The sequence below is a fragment of the Desarmillaria tabescens genome, assembly GCF_030435595.1.
Source record: "Desarmillaria tabescens strain CCBAS 213 chromosome Unknown EV420scaffold_11, whole genome shotgun sequence".
NCBI lineage: Eukaryota > Fungi > Basidiomycota > Agaricomycetes > Agaricales > Physalacriaceae > Desarmillaria > Desarmillaria tabescens.
Window position 1 is genome coordinate 249,663 of NW_026848310.1, and position 16,933 is coordinate 266,595.

Here is a 16,933-nt window from a genome sequence, read left to right on the forward strand (position 1 = left end):
TTGGCAGTCCATTCATCGAGATCTTGGCATTCTTGGGCCTGTTTCTAGATATCGATATTTTACCGAATTCGAGAAAACACTGATAACTCTGATGCAACAGAAGGTGAAAGTGCGTTCATGGGCGTTCTTCTCACGAAAGAAACGCTTATTCGCACTCAAGTAATCGTTTCAGCGGTAGGTTAGCATATCGCACGCAGACATAGGTAAAAGTTACGGCGGCTTGATGTTGTTTTAACATCTTACTCACTTCGGTCAGCATCTCGAATCAGGCCCTCGGGGCTTCGCTACCCTTCCGGATGTCCGATCACTCCAAGCCCAGTTTGATATGTGGGCTCCACCCATTATACCTATTAGACATGACGAAAACGTTAACAGACCCGTTGGACTCCTGTCATTGTCGTGAATGTTCCCACGTCCGAATAATCTCGGTCCGCTTCATGATCCTTGTCTACCCCGATATCATGGAAAGTTTTGCGTGCTCGCCTTCTGTTCTCCCCTGAAATGCTGTTTTGGGTATTTTTGTTGATGACTTTGATGACCAGAAACTGACTTCGATTAATCTGCGCATTAGGTGATGGGGAGCGCCAAGGAAAATGATTGCTACAAAAGGTCCGCCCATCTGTTCATATAAACGTATCATTCAGGTCTACTCTACTGTACACGCATACACTATGCCCGCAGAGACACAGCCTCGTAAGAAGAGAACGGTATCCGCCGATAGCAAACCGGACTCAGAGGTCGATCATCGCAAAAGGTAGAGTATGTTTCTTACTCTCGTCAACTCAGCTAACTGGTGTTGCAAAGGCGTCGAAATCGCACCACTCAGTCGTGTCTCAACTGTCATACCTCAAAGCGAATGGCGAGTATTTTGTCCTTGGACTGCTGCGTGAGGAACTAATATTCGGGCAGTGTGACCGGAAGCGTCCAGCTTGCGCTCGTTGCACACAACTTGGCCTGGTAGGTTGTTATCCTCAGGAGCCAGCCTCGTTCGCCATTGACAATCATAATTTAGACCGGGCTATGTGTATATGAAGTTGATGACCCCAATCAACGGCCTGATACCCAGGACGAGAGCTCGCGTTTATTAAAACGAGTGGCTGAGCTCGAAGGCGTTATACGTGAGGTAAATAACTGCTCGCAACTTGTCATATTTATCGGTGATTAATAAATGTATCAGCTGAAGAACAAACCGCATCCCCGATGGTTGCAACCAGGTTGCCAACAAACGCTCCCAGAAGCTGAAAGCTCCCCTCAGAATCCAGTCTCTCGCGATTCTACCGCTTCTGATTCCAGTATGCCTTCATCTTCTGCGCCCATGAAACATTCAGATCCACGAGCGTTACCCTCACCTACGTCACCGACATATCCTTCCACAAGTGGTCTGTGTATTGACAGCAGTCCATCCTCCCAGTCTTCTTCGTGTTTCAGTGCATCTCCCATTAGCACCCCTTCTCCCATAGCAACTCCCATTGACGAGTTTTCCTGCTCACCAGTTGCTATCGGATCGACATCCGACGGTCTCGATCTGGTGTCAATGTTCATGTCGTACCCGGACATGATCCCTACGGATGATGCACTGGCGAGGCCAAACCTCGATCAGCTTCAGAAGACTAACAACGGCCACTGTGGCTGCCTATATGAAGCCGCAAACTATCGTGCACTCTTAGAGTTATCACTAAGGCTTCGGAAAGCTGCGGATGTGCTTGCAAGATCACCCCGACACCATGCTGGCTCGAGCTGTTCGCTCCAGAGACGAGTCCTGGAGCTGGATGCTCATGCTTCGTAGGTTCTTTTTTCCTCCTTATGTTCGCCTTTACTGACATGCCTTGTTTCGGATAGCACTTCCTTAGGCGACATCAATTGCCCGCCCGATGATACAGACACAACCGTGAATGGTTGCGATCAGCCACGACAATCTTTCGGTACCCATACGAACATCTATGATGCAATGACGGTGCAAGCCACGATCCCTCCTGGTGCAATTGCCCCTTTAGCATTGCATGGCATGCGCCCTTGGGATAGCTTTGTTTCCGACATGCACATGGCTGTCGATGATCCAATGATGAATTGGGAACCGCGTAGGTGACGAGGGCCCCGGATAAAGACGATTATCAGAATTGTTGCGCCTTAGTCGGTAGTATCGAACATCGGGCCTATGTAAATACCGAATATTATTGTTATACTTGTCTGTTTTCCTTCTATTTATACAATACGTGTACCAGTAAATTTTCATAACTTAATCCAACGTGTCGACGGCACCCGTTACTGACATACAGAATTTTGTAGATAGACTCGATGACTTTGAAGCATTGGGTCATCAAGATAGATAAGTGATACATCGTCAAACGCCGGATGCGACTAACCGACTTGAGTTTGTCCTTGGCAACTTGATGAAAATAGGGTGTGGCGTCTAGATTCGCGATGTGCTTCGGTAACTTGAAGTATCAACCGACGGTGAGAAGGTTATGGCTTGGCGAGAGGGATCCCATCATTCTCATGAGTGGAGGAAATGACATTCCCACGTAGCATTGTTCCCCAGACTGATCAGTTCTCCCATGCCAACGTCGGAGTGTCGAACGGGGGTCGGGATCAATGGCCTACTACTTCCGTAGAATAGCATAGTACTATCTCAGAATCAACGCGAATCCTGTTGACCTCCCAAATGGAAGGTTCGACAAACTGAGAAGTTCTATTGAATTACTCAAGCACTGCCTCGGAGCGAACTTCTAAGCGGAAATCGGCATGTCCAAGATGGAACTTCAGTCATGACGCTGTCCAAGGGCAAACCAAGCAAGGCACAGACCAAAATACATATGCGAGTTCATCAATGCTTCGACTACGGTCCAAGGTAGTGAGTCGAAGAAGCCAAGCTTTGGATGAAAGCGCGGGAATCCAACCCTGTGGTCTTGCCATGTAAAGAACAAAGTCATGGTACTCTCCAAAGAACGATGGAATGAGGGTGCCTATGCGAGAGAAGTCTTTGAGACATAACGAATCCAAAGTTCGGATATTCCCATTTTCCCTCCCGCCAAGAAAAACGATTCCAGACACGCAGGGCGACTTAGCGACATAAGGCTCCCCATACCGCCGGTAGGGCTTCAATGAAATTCTGGGGTACTCCGGTAAATGAGTTGTGGTTCAATTGGCCTGGATCTGGACAACAAATGAATGACTTAACACCTCATCCGGGTACGGTCCCTCAGCCGCTACCAGTAACCGCAGTAGATGAGACAGTACCGGTTCTTGTTGTCAGGAAATTTCCATGCATGCCCTGAGGTAGGGAGAAAGAGCCCTCGGCGCTAGTGTAACCCGAGTATTTGCCTCTACCACATGAAAGCTTAGAGGCCAGGTTCAAGTTTCGCTCAGTCGCCGGTGACCGTACAGCGTTCCCAGGAAGGAAGCAAACCAAAGGGAGAAAAAAGTCATCAGATCATCAGAAGAGGACTTGAAGGTATGACATACTGCAACTTCCCTTTCTGTAGGCTCTTCGATCGATTCGCCTTGTTGAAGTGGCTACAGAGTCCTGCCAAGTTGATCGACTCGAAAGCACGACATGGTTATTACGAGCTTACTGGCCCGGCACCAATAGCGTTACGATATAGACCCTGCATAATTACTTTGATTCAGTCCTGTAATAGGATGAGGGGGGGGGGACGTTACTGACAAGTTTCTCGCGTTTTAGAGAGTAAATACAATACAATGTCCATTTTTGAACAGATCGTGTTCTGGAAGGATCGAAACTCCGCTAGCTTAGTCATTCGGCCAGCACCGACTAAGCGTTAGTTGCTGCTTGACCCTTTACTCCATTGTTGAACAAAATGGCGTCTCATCTCGTACGTTCTGTGGTGTCTGGATGCTTTTCATTTTCTGACATTCTTCTAGGCAAATATCTTCGGAACAGAGCAAGATCGCGTTAACTGTTCTTTCTACTACAAAGTGTGCTGTTCAATTTTTTCTTTATCACTGTTTTTAATGCTCCTTGCAGATAGGTGCCTGCCGACATGGTGATAGGTGCTCTAGGAAACACATTCGGCCCCCATTTTCCCAAACAATTCTTCTGCCCAATGTCTATCACAACCCTGCTCATGACCCCGTCTGCAAATTGACGGAGAAGGAACTTCAAGAGGGCTTTGATGCCGTTTATGAAGATCTGTACTGTGAACTTTCGAAGTTTGGACATCTTCTGGAGTTGCATGTGAGATCGGCTATCACTATCTGAATGCCATAGCGCTAACCGACGTTTAGGTATGTGACAACGTAGGGGATCATCTTATTGGCAATGTCTACGCTCGATTTGAGTGGGAGACCGAGGCCCAGGCAGCTGTTGATAATCTGAATGATCGTTGGTACGCAGGTAAGTAATCTGATGACGCTGCTCCAACGTTGCGATTATGACTTGTACAGGACGGCCGCTGTATGCAGAGTTATCACCGGTCACAGATTTCCGCGAAGCTTGTTGCCGTCAAAATGAAAACGGAGAATGCAATCGTGGGGGCTTTTGCAACTTCATGCACTTGCGGCTTGCTTCGAAAGAACTGGTGTCTAGTTTGCGGGCGGGCCAAAGGTTGGAAAGAAGGCTGCACCCACCGAAAACCGAGAGTGGCGGAGGATGGGAGCCCAGCAACAGAAAACGTGAGGGCGGTCGCGGCAGAAGCGCGAGTCCGACTAGGAATGGGGGGGAAGACAGATGGACGAGAAAATGAACTTGACCTCTCTTCCTTCTCCATGTAATGTACCAATTTCAAACCTTGTTATATATTTCTTTTGCCCTGGATTTTTCATTTTCTCCGTACTGAGTAGTAGCCGTGTGGTTCATGTATCTATTGTCTCCAGTGGTTAAACATTTAAATTTAGCAGGTTTAGCCTTCAGCGGCACGGCCGCTTTTGCCATGTCACCGTGACCGGCCGTATCTTCCATGCTATCGATGCTAGACAAGCCAACCAAAACATTCTCCTCGACCTCCATTTGCCAAGGGTTGCGGCCATTGTACAACAAATCTGGGAGACGGGTAAGGCAATACGGGGCCAATAAGATCAATGACACTATACCTGTCTACCAAGGGACGAAGTAGCTTTCCCGACAAGGATAATGAATGAACTCGTGCAAATGACTCCACATAAATAAGCTTGGGAGCCGGAAACCCAAAGAACTGTGAAGAGAATGAACGAGCGGGGGAGTCAAGTTACAGACTAACGTACTTTGTTGACATAGACAGCGATACAGAGGCTGAGACACGTACCGGGGCCATTAAGGATCAGGACATCGGCGAAAGGCTGCGGTGCAGATGATGACGACAAAAAAGGGGAGAAAGTTACGTGTTGCATGCAACTGAATAGTGACCAGAGGACTGTCAAGGGGCTGGAGAGTAGAGATTGGTGGACCCGCCGGGCACGCGGGATTGTCCAAACGGCAAACTTAAGAACGGTCACATAGTACAGAGTAACAAGAGATAAAAGTCAATACTTGGTGCTTTCACGATTAAATAATAGATACCGCACATTCTGTTCTGACGAAGAAGCGCATTTGTTGTACTCAAGGTCTCTGGCCTTCTGGGTGCTCAAGGAGTCGCCGTCACTAACTATATATATCCGTGGGGAAAACCGAGTGTAGTCCAATGAAGAGAGAAGAGCTATGGCTTCACTGGTATGGCCACCTGCGCGAAGACGTGTCAGTGAACTTGCTCATGGCAGCATACACAAAGTTGAAAGTTCACCTGATCCTAAAAATACGGCAAGTTTCCGGGTGCCAGAAGTATGATTTGACAACCGTGTTCTACCAGAGGATTTCTGGGCAGGCAATAGAGAAAAGATGCGCAAAACGCATGCTGCAACGCCTATCGAAAAGCAAATAGCGAGGACAGAAAGACTTAAGGCCATGGAAATCGGAAAGCAATCGGAAAGTAGGCCTAGAAGGTCCCACAGTTTGATGAATGCGAGTCCGAGGGGACACGTATGCGGCCAGGGGATCCGCCTGAGAAGAAGTTCCTAACAGATGTACCAGAAGGAACTTTTCGTTTAACAAAACAGCCCAGAAAGAGACTACAAGGTGCGGTACCGTGCGCAAGATCTTGGCAGGGAAGACGGGTATAATATTATTTTGATTATTTTCTGAAATGTGTTTGCGGGGATAGTCACGTGGATTGCACTAGCTTGGCGTCACGAACGAACCCCACTCTGGGGGGCGATTTGAAATAGAAGCAGACCTGTAAGCTCCAATAAATGGCCATCAAACGGGCCTAAAGAAGCCCCCCCTCGGCACGACGTTCCTCCCCCATTATTCCTCATCCGGAATTTCAATCAACACCAAATCGGGATCGACCTTCCGTCGATCCTCCTCGCGCCCGTTTCCGTGCACTGGTACACATTGGAACACGGTAGTTTAGCTGTACAATTAGCCATAGTAATATATTGATGCTTCTCTGTGCCTTCCTATTAAGTGACCCGTGTTTTTGGTAAACTCTGAACGTTCCTGGACCTTCTTCTGCTCTCATGCATCGCCTCCTGGCTGGAAATCTTCAGAATTAAACTAGCATGTAACATGAATAGTTATAGAAGGTCGTCTGAAGACGTTCCAGGTCCCGCGGCCTGTCTGTATCACACTGGACAAAAGTTAATGTATTTTTACCCACAAATATATAGAAAATATGCATAGTTTTTTCATAGTTTTTTGTACTGAAAAAAGTATAGAAGATATTTTAAATTTTTGATTGTTTTATGCAAAATTTGCGAAATATAGTGAAAAGTTCGTAATTTATGAGTATTAGCAAAAATACTCGGAAAAGAAACTTTGAAGTTATTTTCCGCGTATTTTTATTCATACTCATAAATACGAACTTTTCACTATATTTCGCAAATTTTGCATAAAACAATCAAAAATTTAAAATATCTTCTATACTTTTTTCAGTACAAAAAACTATGAAAAAACTATGCATATTTTCTATATATTTGTGGGTAAAAATACATTAACTTTTGTCCAGTGTGATACAGACAGGCCGCGGGACCTGGAACGTCTTCAGACGACCTTCTATAACTATTCATGTTACATGCTAGTTTAATTCTGAAGATTTCCAGCCAGGAGGCGATGCATGAGAGCAGAAGAAGGTCCAGGAACGTTCAGAGTTTACCAAAAACACGGGTCACTTAATAGGAAGGCACAGAGAAGCATCAATATATTACTATGGCTAATTGTACAGCTAAACTACCGTGTTCCAATGTGTACCAGTGCACGGAAACGGGCGCGAGGAGGATCGACGGAAGGTCGATCCCGATTTGGTGTTGATTGAAATTCCGGATGAGGAATGGGGAGGAACGTCGTGCCGAGGGGGGGGGGCTTTAGGCCCGTTTGATGGTCATTTATTGGAGCCTTACAGGTCTGCTTCTATTTCAAATCGCCCCCCAGAGTGGGGTTCGTTCGAGTTGTACACGACCAGCAGCATGACGAAAATGGCAAATTATGTCGACGCGTCAATGGCAGCAGATATACGTGCAGCAGTCCAAGAATGCTCAGAAAGGGGTCTTTACAAGGCGGCTCAATGGTGAGATCGTACTGTGTAGCACTGTGGCGCTGTTGACACGGCTGCATAGGGCAGCAGATTTGTTGTTGACAATCCCAGAAGCAAAACGGAATGCACAACTTCCTGCAATCGAAACGACATTTTCCACAACTACACCGGCGAGGAACACTGCTAATGCGTCGACGTCTTTCATGGAATCTCCAACGAAATTGCCTCCTCGCCATCCTCATGCAGCTTCGCTCAAATCCTTACCACCGGAGTTGCTGCAACACGAGCTTCAACTAGAAGCTCTGGAGGAGGACGAAATTGCGATGGCGCGTGCATGGATGGATACAAGAGAATACACGAGAATCGCCCCAGCCCTGAGGAATTGCCGGAGCTCAAAGGCCCGCTTTTTGGAGATATATAGTAGATATGCGGTGAGTTGAAACGAAACAAATCTCCGGCTAATGTCACTAATTGTGGAAAGCATAATAACAGTGAGCTTAATTTTGACATGGGCGCTACAGTCTTACTGAATCCCGGGTTCAGGTCCCACCGTGCTGCGCGAGCTCCTTCGACTTGTCCGTGGTACGGCTGATCCCTGGCTCCTATTTCTGTAAGGTCGAAATTACGTCGCCCAGCCGTTATTCACGGATTTTAGTAAGGGTTTATTCCTCAAACATCTCGGTAGACGAGAGGAAGCTGCTGAAAGCGCCATCCTTTCCATCGCCGGATTTCTGTGGAACTGGTCTGCTTGGGAGCTATTGAGGAGTTGCATATCTGATAACGAACAGGTAGCGCCTCGAGTTGCTTCATTTGGATTTCTGACTCAAGACCTAGATGTCCGCACTCATACAATTGCTGCCCGTACCTGAGAATCACCCATTGACGCAGATGTTCCAAATAAAAACTATGTCCGACTTACAATTAGCTTCGGACCATGAAATGTCCCTATCAGCCAAGCTCTTGGAGCCCAATTGCTTTCCCAAGAACGACTTTCTCTACGGTCTTCGGGGATGTATCATGTACAATAACCACGGTTGGTTGTCCGTCTTAGCAGGGTATTCTCTATTGATCTTTATACGGGTTTTAGATATGGGTGCAGCCGTTGTGGAGTTTGAGCGAATGCTAGAGCTGGATCCTTGGCACATTGAATACGTTGACGTATATTCTTTTGCGCTACACGTGAACGAAGGGACAAGGAAACTTTCAAGACTTAGCCGCGAGTACCTCCTCCTTAACAAAGATCACCCGGAAGTCGCTTGCTTCGTCGGTAGGTTATAGTCTCTTCTCTTCGTTCTGATTTACACCATATGGTTCAAGGCAACTATTACTCTGTCCGCTCGTATCATACAGATGCTATCAAGTATTTCAAGCGTGCCGTTGATTTGGATCCAACATATGATACTGCCCTCACCCTCATGGGGCATGAATACATCGAGATGAAGAACGCGCAGGCTGCCATCACTGCATATCGCCAGACTTTAGGTATGAAATTCTGTTACTGGAAGAGTCGTACTGACATCCTGTCAATCAGATATTCGACGAGACGATCATCGTGCATGGTACGGTTTAGGGCAAGCCTACGAACTATTGAGCATGCACAACAACGCATTACATTACTTCTTGCATGCGACATCAATAGTGTAGGATCAATTGTTATGCCTGAATGACTTGTACTAAAGCGGAAACACAGACCTTACGATATGCGTATGTGGCAAGCAGCAGGTCATTGCTACGAAGTACTCGGAAGGTGAACCCGCCGTTGTGCCTTGTTCGTCATTTATTCTGACAATGCTTAAGAATCCGCCAAGCTATCGAATGCTATAAACGGTCTCTTATTTCAGCCGATCCCCGCGAGACTAATGTAAAACTAAACCTTGCGAGATTATACTACAAGCTTGGCGAGAAGATGGAGAGCGTGTCTTTTCATCGTCGGATAATTGAAATCAGCCAAGCAGAACGTTGAGTGCATCTATCCTCATTTTTCGCAGATCACCGAAAGAGGTTCTTGCCTCGTTTTAGAAAGGGATGTTGCAGATTATGCCAAGTCTTGCATTGAAGTAGCTGCATATCAAATGGACATTCCGGATGGTGATCTGAACTTGGCGCGGGAATACCTTTCGTCGGTGGCAGCCAGCAACTCCGAGGATGTGGTTCGGGCGACAAACATGTTGAAAAGGATTCCACAGCTTATCGCGAAGCAAACGGCGGCGCGAGAAGCTGACGTAGTGGAGGCTTAGTATCATGGAAATATAGCTACTTGTTATTTAGCTAGCTAGAAAACATGAGATAATTCGATGTGGTTAAATGTAGCTTAGCCTGGAACCTGCCCTTAACATGAGCGCTGGCGCGTGACCTGAAAAGTAAACCTCAACAAACGTAGACGAATGTCGCAAGTCTTCTCTTCACCTCTTTCCTTCACGAATACCTCTATCAAGCCAGTCCAGGATGCATATCCAGGCGTACTTTCTTCTTCTACCCAGCCCCTCCTCCCAACAACAATGTTGTCGTCGCATGCTGGCCCATCCACTTGGCGACCTCCAGCCCATTGGAATCTGGCCCAGAACCAGCCGCCCGCCAAAAAAGCTGCACCTAGAAAAAATAGGACACAGGAGGAAATTAGGATAGCAGCAAATGTTGCAGCCAAGTGAGTTTGGGCACGTAATGAAGGTTTATATGCTTACCGCTTTGTGATGCAGAGTAGCAGCTCGCCTTACAGCTGACCAGGCAGCAGTTATCCATCCAGATGTGGATACTCCTTTCTCCGATACCCTTGATGTTGTCAAGCGTCTACTACCCTATCACATATACCAACAGCCGCCAGAGGACTTGCAGGAACTTATCCACGGAAATACGGACAAAGGCAAGGGTAAGGCGACCAATGATGACCTTAACCGGGAAATACACGGTTCGTGAACGCGTATATGTTAAGTAAACTTGCTGTTTTACTCTTCATAGAAACAAAATTCGCCCTAGAGTGCTTCAAGCGAAGGAAAAAGTTAAAAGAGCGCTTTCGGAAAGCACGTTTGAAATCTGGACGGGTAAGCAGCGTCTTAATCCATATTACTGGATACTCATTCGATGATCTTAGCGTTCTGCACCTGATGACCAGGCAGTCTTCCTTGCACAAGCGGTCTTAGAAGGCGAACGCGCTGACACTGTCACGTTAAACAACGAGCTTCGCACTGCCCGAACGGAACTGGACCGACTCGAAAGGGAGAAACGCGTAGCGACGAATGCCCAACGGACATCGTACTACATGACAACTCAGCCAGCGACTCCAACTACTACGGCCAGTCGACCATACTACCATTCCTACCCGTACGCATACGCTCAAGCGTATGGTGCACCTGTACAGCAAAGCTCTACATCGTCAGTTCAGCGTCGCGCCTGTGACGCCAGCACCTGCCGCCCCAACAGCTGCGACACCGTACCAAGCAGGAAGTGCTATTCCTGTGCAGCTCCCTGTTTCATCGCTGCCAGCTCTTCATCAACTCGGCATCGTGCCGGTGGCCCCTACGTCTGTAACGGATGGGCAACCAGCACCACCTGCAGTGCTTAGAGGCTCGTCAGCTAATGGGACTATGTTGAGCCTGGAGATCAATGTTTCAGTGTTGCAGTCTGCACAGATGAGCGGGCTTGCGGTCATATTGAATTCTTTGATGTCTAGGAGCAGTAGTTCTACTGCCGTGACAGCGACGCCTGTTCAGGGAACTGGCGGTCCGACGGTTACAACTGCTTCTACCGCTGGAAATGCTACTTTGGGTGCTACTAGCAAAGGTGCCAGCTGGTCCTGAACAAGTATCCTGAATGAAAGTATCGTACCATAAAGGGTTACTGTACAGCACATCATTGTATTGAATACTTTATGTTTCTTGTATAATTGCAGCCCCTTATAGATGCCGGCACCACCGGCATCCGTTTACGTACCACGAAACATTGCCATTGCACATCTCTCGTTTACTTGGGTCTCGACAAAGAAAAGATACCTAGAATTCCAGGAACTCGTGTCGCGTTAACGACGGAAGGCTAGAGAACAGCCTGCACCCTGAATGTCCTGAACTACGATTCAACGCATAAAAGTGCCAAACAGTATATGATGTTTCTGGGCACGCGACATATTTTGTCCCCGTGTTTGTCCTTTTATTTCCGGATCAGTCCTTGTTGCTGTGGGGTAAAGACCTTGTGCTCGGGGTACCTTGTGCTCGTACGCTCACTATGCCAGGCTCGGAGGCTCGTAACGCCGGGATTAGCGCGCCATCTTCGACAACATGGCGTCGCGAGCGGCTCCTACGAATCGGGAGTACAGCTACGGTCGAAACTCTGTCAACACTTCCCCCTGGCCACGATTCTGTTCAGGGTGGTGATTCATCGACCAATGAACCTCTTCCTGAGCAGGATGCTATTGAAACCACCCCACTACGTCAAGGTCCTCGCGTTTATGGTACTTTGCCTTCTGCCACCTCCAAAAAGTCACTCTTTCACAAGGGGTCCCTCACTTTCTCGACGAGACGCAGTATGCCAGACCTTCCCCCCATCACTCTACCGGGTCCGGATACTGGTACCAATCCTACTAGTCCGATGTATTCCCCTTCGTTGCTCAGAGAAACTTATTCACGTCTGAGCGCACAACATCCAATCTCGGCCTATGATGCTCCCCTTTCATCTAAGGATACTGGAAGCACCGACATGGATGCAAAGGTCAATGGCATCCGCGTGTGGTACTCATCCTTCTCATCTATCGACTGGCTCCATGACGCTATTAAAGATTCGGCTCGCTTCTCTCGGCTGAGAAGACGCAAATCCATACGTGCGCGCATACGTCTCGCTGTAGACAAGAGTTTGGGGTGGATCATCGTCACCATTGTAGGGTTCTTCACAGCTGTTGTCGCGTTTCTTGTTGTTCGAAGCGAGCAATGGTTGTTTGACTTGAAGGATGGGTATTGCAAGGCCAATTGGCTGCTTGCCAAGCGGTTTTGTTGTCCCCAGCTCGACGAATCTATCTCACTCTTCTCCGGGAACCGGGCATCGGAAGAAATTTGTCCAGAGTGGACAACATGGGCACGGGCAGCACGCTTGGATGAGGGTGCCAAGGGTGGAAAAGCTGTAGAGTACTTGTCTTATTCTGCAGTCGCTGTAAGCCTATACATCCCATGACAATAGTTATGCTGACTGCCTGCAGCTGTTACTGGCACTAGTGTCATGCTTACTCACAATATATCTAACGAACTCGTCATCCTTCGTCACGCGCAAAGGCAATTTAAATGATCCCTTCTCTTTCGCACGTTTGTTGACGCAGTCTAGAATCGGGTGTTCTCGCGCCGGACTTTACTGATCACCGTCGAAGCTTGAAAGACACGCTTTCCGCTCCTGGGCCTAAACGCAAAGTCGCGTTCTATGTAAGTATCGTTGCCATATTCATGTCGAATTTGTTAATATGCCATTTATAGGCTGCCGGAAGCGGGATACCTGAAATCAAGACCATTCTATCCGGTACAGTCGTGTCGCAAATTGCGGAGAATTGTCTGACACTGATTGTAGGATTCGTTATACATGGATACCTCGGCGGTCGCGTCTTGTTCACCAAGTCCGTTGGTCTGGCCCTGTCCGTGGCCTCAGGCTTGTCTTTAGGAAAGGAAGGGCCATTTGTTCACATTGCCAGCTGTATTGGGAACATAGTCAGCCGATTCCATAGCAAATACGAAAACAATGAAGGTCTGTCAGCGTTCTTACGTAGCCCCCTCACATCCGTGCTCATGTTACACTAGCTAAACGGCGCGAAATATTGAGTGCAGCGTGTGCGGCTGGTGTAGCAGTTGCTTTCGGTGCACCTATCGGCGGTACACTGTTTAGTTTGGAAGAGGTGTCCTACTTCTTTCCACCCAAGGTATGTTGTTAACCGACATTTTGACTATATATCCGATGAACTGGAAATGTCTGCAGGTTATGTGGCGAAGGTACTCATATCTCTGTCTATGAATCATTCTTGAATGTTCAGTCTTTTAGCTTCTTCTGTGCAATGATAGCAGCAATCACTCTCAAGATGCTTGACCCATTCGGGACCGGGAAACTAGTATTATTCCAAGTGACGTACGATAGGGTGATTCTCTTTCTTATTGTGGAATTCTGCAGGTCGTTGATTTTCGGACGTTTAGGACTGGCACGCGTATGAACTGTTTCCGTTTGTCCTTCTGGGCGTGTTTGGGGTGCGTGTGCTCCCTAGGTCTACGCTACGGTTTTCCTCGTTGCTTACGATCAAGACAGGGTATCTACGGCGCTTATTTCTCTAAGTTGAACTACCGCTGGAGTCGGCACGTACGAAATGGGACATGGCTCAAGACGCACCCTATCGCGGAAGTGTTACTGGTACGCCAATGTCGTTCTCGCGGCCCTCGTCTTTCCTGATTTCGCTATGGATACTAGGTCACTCTTCTGACCACCGTCCTTTGCTTCCTCAATCCTTATACTCACATGGGTGGTACAGAATTGGTGTACAATCTGTTCGCAGAATGTCGAACGGGTTCTGGAAATTCTCATGAAGGTCTGTGTGTTATTGACCCAGGATCCTTCAAACACATCTGGCCTGTCATCCGTGCCATTGCGGTGGCTCTGGTTATACGGGGCGCGCTCACTATCATTACCTTCGGTATCAAGGTACCGGCGGGAATCTTCATACCATCCCTTGGTGTTGGAGCCTGCGCGGGTCGAATCCTTGGCATCTTCATGCAATGGTTGCAAATGACATACCCCGATGCGCCAATCTTCAAGCCGTGTAAAGGTGATTTGGACTGTAAGCTTTGTCATATTTCTCGAAGGATTTGGTGATTGTTTCTCATGCCACACAAGGCATCATTCCCGGACTTTATGCCATGGTCGGTGCGGCGGCTTCTTTGTCTGGTGTTACGGTAGGGTTCTTGAATTTTTAAATTCCCAACTCAATACTAAGTCAGAGCTTCTGGTAGCGAACAACAGTGTCCCTGGCTGTCATCATGTTCGAGCTGACCGATACTTTAACATATGTGGTCCCTGTCATGTTGGCCGTACTCGTAGCGAAGGGTGTCGCCGACGCCCTCGAACCTAAAGGAATTTATGATCTTGTCATCAATCTCTCTCAGCTTCCCTTATCTTGACTCGAAGATTGGATACTTGTGGGGAAAATTGACGATTGGTGATGTAGTGAGTGATTGTTTTTTGCCGACGTTAAGAGTGTTGTCATGCTAATGCGTTGAATGCAGACCGACAGTGATGTCGAAGTCATCAGACTTGACCGACCAAACACCGTTGAAAGCCTTCGTGATCAACTTCAGACCCTATTATCCTCCGGTAATGATGATGGTGGTTTCCCTATTCTCCGAACAGACAACGAGGAAGAGGGCATGAGAATGGTTGGATATATCGGCGCTAACGAGCTCGAACATGCGCTCAGTTCGTTTTTTCTCGAGTATACTTGCACTTGCCATTGATATCTGCTATAGGTATCGTGGCGGATCATGGTGGTGACGAAGTACATTTCCATTCCGCGTTTTCATATCACAGCCTTGCCTCTTCGTCTATCTCTTCATTGATAGAGAATGCTGCAGGACTACAGTGCAGACCCTCTCGATTTTAGTATCTACATGGACCAGGTAAGCTCGATTATGCCTCGGTCATCTCTTTACCTGATCTCGATACAGGCACCTCTTACTGTGCAATCAAATTCTCCATTGGAAATGGTTCATCAGCTTTTTGTGAAACTAGGGGCTCGCTACGTCGTGGTGACAGACGTTGACGGATTCTGTAGGTTTTTCCGACGCCTCATGTGTAAGCGGTTACTGAAAAATTCTCTAGTCGAAGGTGTTATCGACAAGAAAACATGGCTTGCTTTCTTGAGCGAGCTGGAGGAGAAATCATAACCTCGATACAGCTGAATTTTCTCTTGCACGTCTTAAAATATATTTATTGGAAGCAGGTCAGCCTCAGAAAGACCGACGAGCTGACTTTTTCAATATACCAAGGACTTTTATGACCGTCTTGACATTGTATTACCTGTATATTCTACAGATTACGAACTAATGACATCATCAGGCCGGACTGGCCCCTTTGGATTTCGGAAAGGTTTCTGTTAGTGAGTACAATGAATTGGTGATGTGACTTCCAACGATCCTAAGTAATGAAAAACGTTGTTCATGAAAGCGCCGAAGATCCAAGGAATCGGCAAGTGTGCGTATGTTGATCCATGTTTGGATCAGAAGTCTATCTCGTCTTGACTCTTGCCTCTCAACAAACCCGACCGTGAATACTTAAAACGATGGCAACTTCAGGACTCGGCGTTCCAGTCAAGCTACTTCACGAATCACTGGGCCACATCATCACAGTAGAGCTAAAAACGGGCCAGCTGTACCGTGGAAAATTGGCCGAAGGTGCGTTGGTTCTTCTCACCCAAGGCAAGACTGACGTTTCATGCCCGTTCTTTCTATAGCCGAGGATAATTTGAATATCTCTCTCAAGGAAATCACTGTTACTGCACGGGATGGACGTGTTTCCCAGCTAGACCAGGTGTACATTCGAGGGAGTATGATTCGATTTTTCATTGTGCCGGATATGCTGCAAAACGCTCCAATGTGCGTTCCCCTTTGCCTCCATCCTTCTGGTAGCCTAATGAACGATGAAATCTGTTGTCATAGGTTCAAACGGGTTGGTCCCAATGCAATGAGGGGAAGAGGTATCGGTACAGCACGCGGACGTGCAACTATTATGCGGGGTACGTACTTCTTTTTCGTCCTGTCACTAGTGTCATGCTTATTCATACATTTTCTTCCAGCGAATGGTATGTTTGCCACAATTCCCCAAAGGACCTGGCATTGACACATCTTTTTCACAGCCCGGCGTGGTCGCGGTGTGGCACCTACAGCTTCAAGAGGTATTCGGCGATGATGGGTTTTTCTTGTATTTCAATTACGAAAAGACCTTGGTACTTCCGGCGCTTAACAGTGTTCGCACGGCGTCGTGTAGGTTCCGCGAGGCATTTAGTTTGATGCGTTTGTGTGTAAGTATGGAAGAAATATTTGACTTCCTGTTTGTTGTAGCAGCAGACGACGTGGGACAACAAAGCTTAGTGGGTTGCGAGAGGTCGAAGGAATATCACCAATCTTCAACGTCATATCCTGGTTACGCTTGATAATAAAAGGTGGTTGTGCGGACGATGTCGTCGGCAGTCGCTGTTTGCCATTCGGAAACTTGTCGGCCTTTTTGCTAGGTTCGCTCTTCCGTGAGGGTTCTGATAAAAGTTGAACCCTTGTACCTGACTCCGTATTACGAGCGGGCCGGTGACCTGGTGGGCCATCACTTTTGGTCCGGTAAGGTGTTTTGAATCCATTGATGTGCAAGCACCCTAGCGACGATAAACAAGCGCTGAGTTCTACAGGAATTTCTAGGTACTTATGGGCTTGGATCGT

At 47.6% G+C, this 16,933-nt stretch overlaps 7 protein-coding genes across 7 annotated transcripts; 6 read left to right on the top strand and 1 right to left on the bottom strand.

The window, feature by feature from the left end:
* Positions 1 to 671: 671 nt before the first annotated feature.
* Positions 672 to 2,086, top strand: EV420DRAFT_1266806 (uncharacterized protein; the record flags this gene model as incomplete). The annotated part of the gene is made up of 6 exons (XM_060467353.1): positions 672 to 754; positions 805 to 886; positions 910 to 957; positions 1,013 to 1,123; positions 1,178 to 1,782; positions 1,840 to 2,086. The coding sequence occupies 6 exons, from the start codon at positions 672 to 674 to the stop codon at positions 2,084 to 2,086; spliced, it is 1,176 nt and encodes a 391-aa protein (XP_060332880.1).
* A 1,732-nt stretch (positions 2,087 to 3,818) lies between these two features.
* EV420DRAFT_1619491 (uncharacterized protein) lies at positions 3,819 to 4,703 on the top strand (the record flags this gene model as incomplete). The annotated part of the gene is made up of 5 exons (XM_060475486.1): positions 3,819 to 3,833; positions 3,883 to 3,936; positions 3,986 to 4,195; positions 4,246 to 4,354; positions 4,405 to 4,703. 5 exons carry the CDS (start codon positions 3,819 to 3,821, stop codon positions 4,701 to 4,703), a joined length of 687 nt encoding a protein of 228 aa, XP_060332881.1.
* A 225-nt stretch (positions 4,704 to 4,928) lies between these two features.
* Positions 4,929 to 5,877, bottom strand: EV420DRAFT_1267478 (glycosyltransferase family 1 protein; the record flags this gene model as incomplete). Its single annotated transcript, XM_060467390.1, has 5 exons — positions 4,929 to 4,998; positions 5,050 to 5,150; positions 5,200 to 5,415; positions 5,500 to 5,654; positions 5,715 to 5,877. The coding sequence occupies 5 exons, from the start codon at positions 5,875 to 5,877 to the stop codon at positions 4,929 to 4,931; spliced, it is 705 nt and encodes a 234-aa protein (XP_060332882.1).
* Positions 5,878 to 7,380: 1,503 nt separating this feature from the next.
* EV420DRAFT_1529524 (uncharacterized protein) lies at positions 7,381 to 9,841 on the top strand. The gene is made up of 12 exons (XM_060472549.1): positions 7,381 to 7,535; positions 7,585 to 7,933; positions 7,984 to 7,993; positions 8,046 to 8,112; positions 8,158 to 8,290; positions 8,337 to 8,535; positions 8,590 to 8,769; positions 8,820 to 8,984; positions 9,034 to 9,142; positions 9,193 to 9,249; positions 9,300 to 9,460; positions 9,522 to 9,841. The coding sequence occupies exons 1-12, from the start codon at positions 7,435 to 7,437 to the stop codon at positions 9,737 to 9,739; spliced, it is 1,749 nt and encodes a 582-aa protein (XP_060332883.1). The 5' UTR covers positions 7,381 to 7,434; the 3' UTR covers positions 9,740 to 9,841.
* Positions 9,837 to 11,462, top strand: EV420DRAFT_1529533 (uncharacterized protein; the record flags this gene model as incomplete). Its single annotated transcript, XM_060472550.1, is given in 6 exon segments — positions 9,837 to 9,846; positions 9,897 to 10,146; positions 10,199 to 10,407; positions 10,458 to 10,540; positions 10,591 to 10,882; positions 10,902 to 11,462. The coding sequence occupies 6 exon segments, from the start codon at positions 9,837 to 9,839 to the stop codon at positions 11,294 to 11,296; spliced, it is 1,239 nt and encodes a 412-aa protein (XP_060332884.1). The 3' UTR covers positions 11,297 to 11,462.
* Positions 11,463 to 11,466: 4 nt separating this feature from the next.
* On the top strand, positions 11,467 to 15,617 carry EV420DRAFT_1529538 (chloride channel). Its single transcript, XM_060472551.1, has 18 exons — positions 11,467 to 12,635; positions 12,682 to 12,754; positions 12,804 to 12,898; positions 12,950 to 12,992; positions 13,041 to 13,214; positions 13,268 to 13,386; positions 13,498 to 13,599; positions 13,655 to 13,705; positions 13,764 to 13,865; positions 13,923 to 14,289; positions 14,346 to 14,404; positions 14,462 to 14,596; positions 14,637 to 14,675; positions 14,735 to 14,924; positions 14,975 to 15,047; positions 15,070 to 15,124; positions 15,173 to 15,275; positions 15,327 to 15,617. The coding sequence occupies exons 1-18, from the start codon at positions 11,718 to 11,720 to the stop codon at positions 15,389 to 15,391; spliced, it is 2,763 nt and encodes a 920-aa protein (XP_060332885.1). The 5' UTR covers positions 11,467 to 11,717; the 3' UTR covers positions 15,392 to 15,617.
* A 169-nt stretch (positions 15,618 to 15,786) lies between these two features.
* Positions 15,787 to 16,412, top strand: EV420DRAFT_1267400 (small nuclear ribonucleoprotein Sm D3; the record flags this gene model as incomplete). The annotated part of the gene is made up of 4 exons (XM_060467388.1): positions 15,787 to 15,898; positions 15,958 to 16,099; positions 16,163 to 16,239; positions 16,360 to 16,412. 4 exons carry the CDS (start codon positions 15,787 to 15,789, stop codon positions 16,410 to 16,412), a joined length of 384 nt encoding a protein of 127 aa, XP_060332886.1.
* Between the last annotated feature and the right edge of the window lie 521 nt (positions 16,413 to 16,933).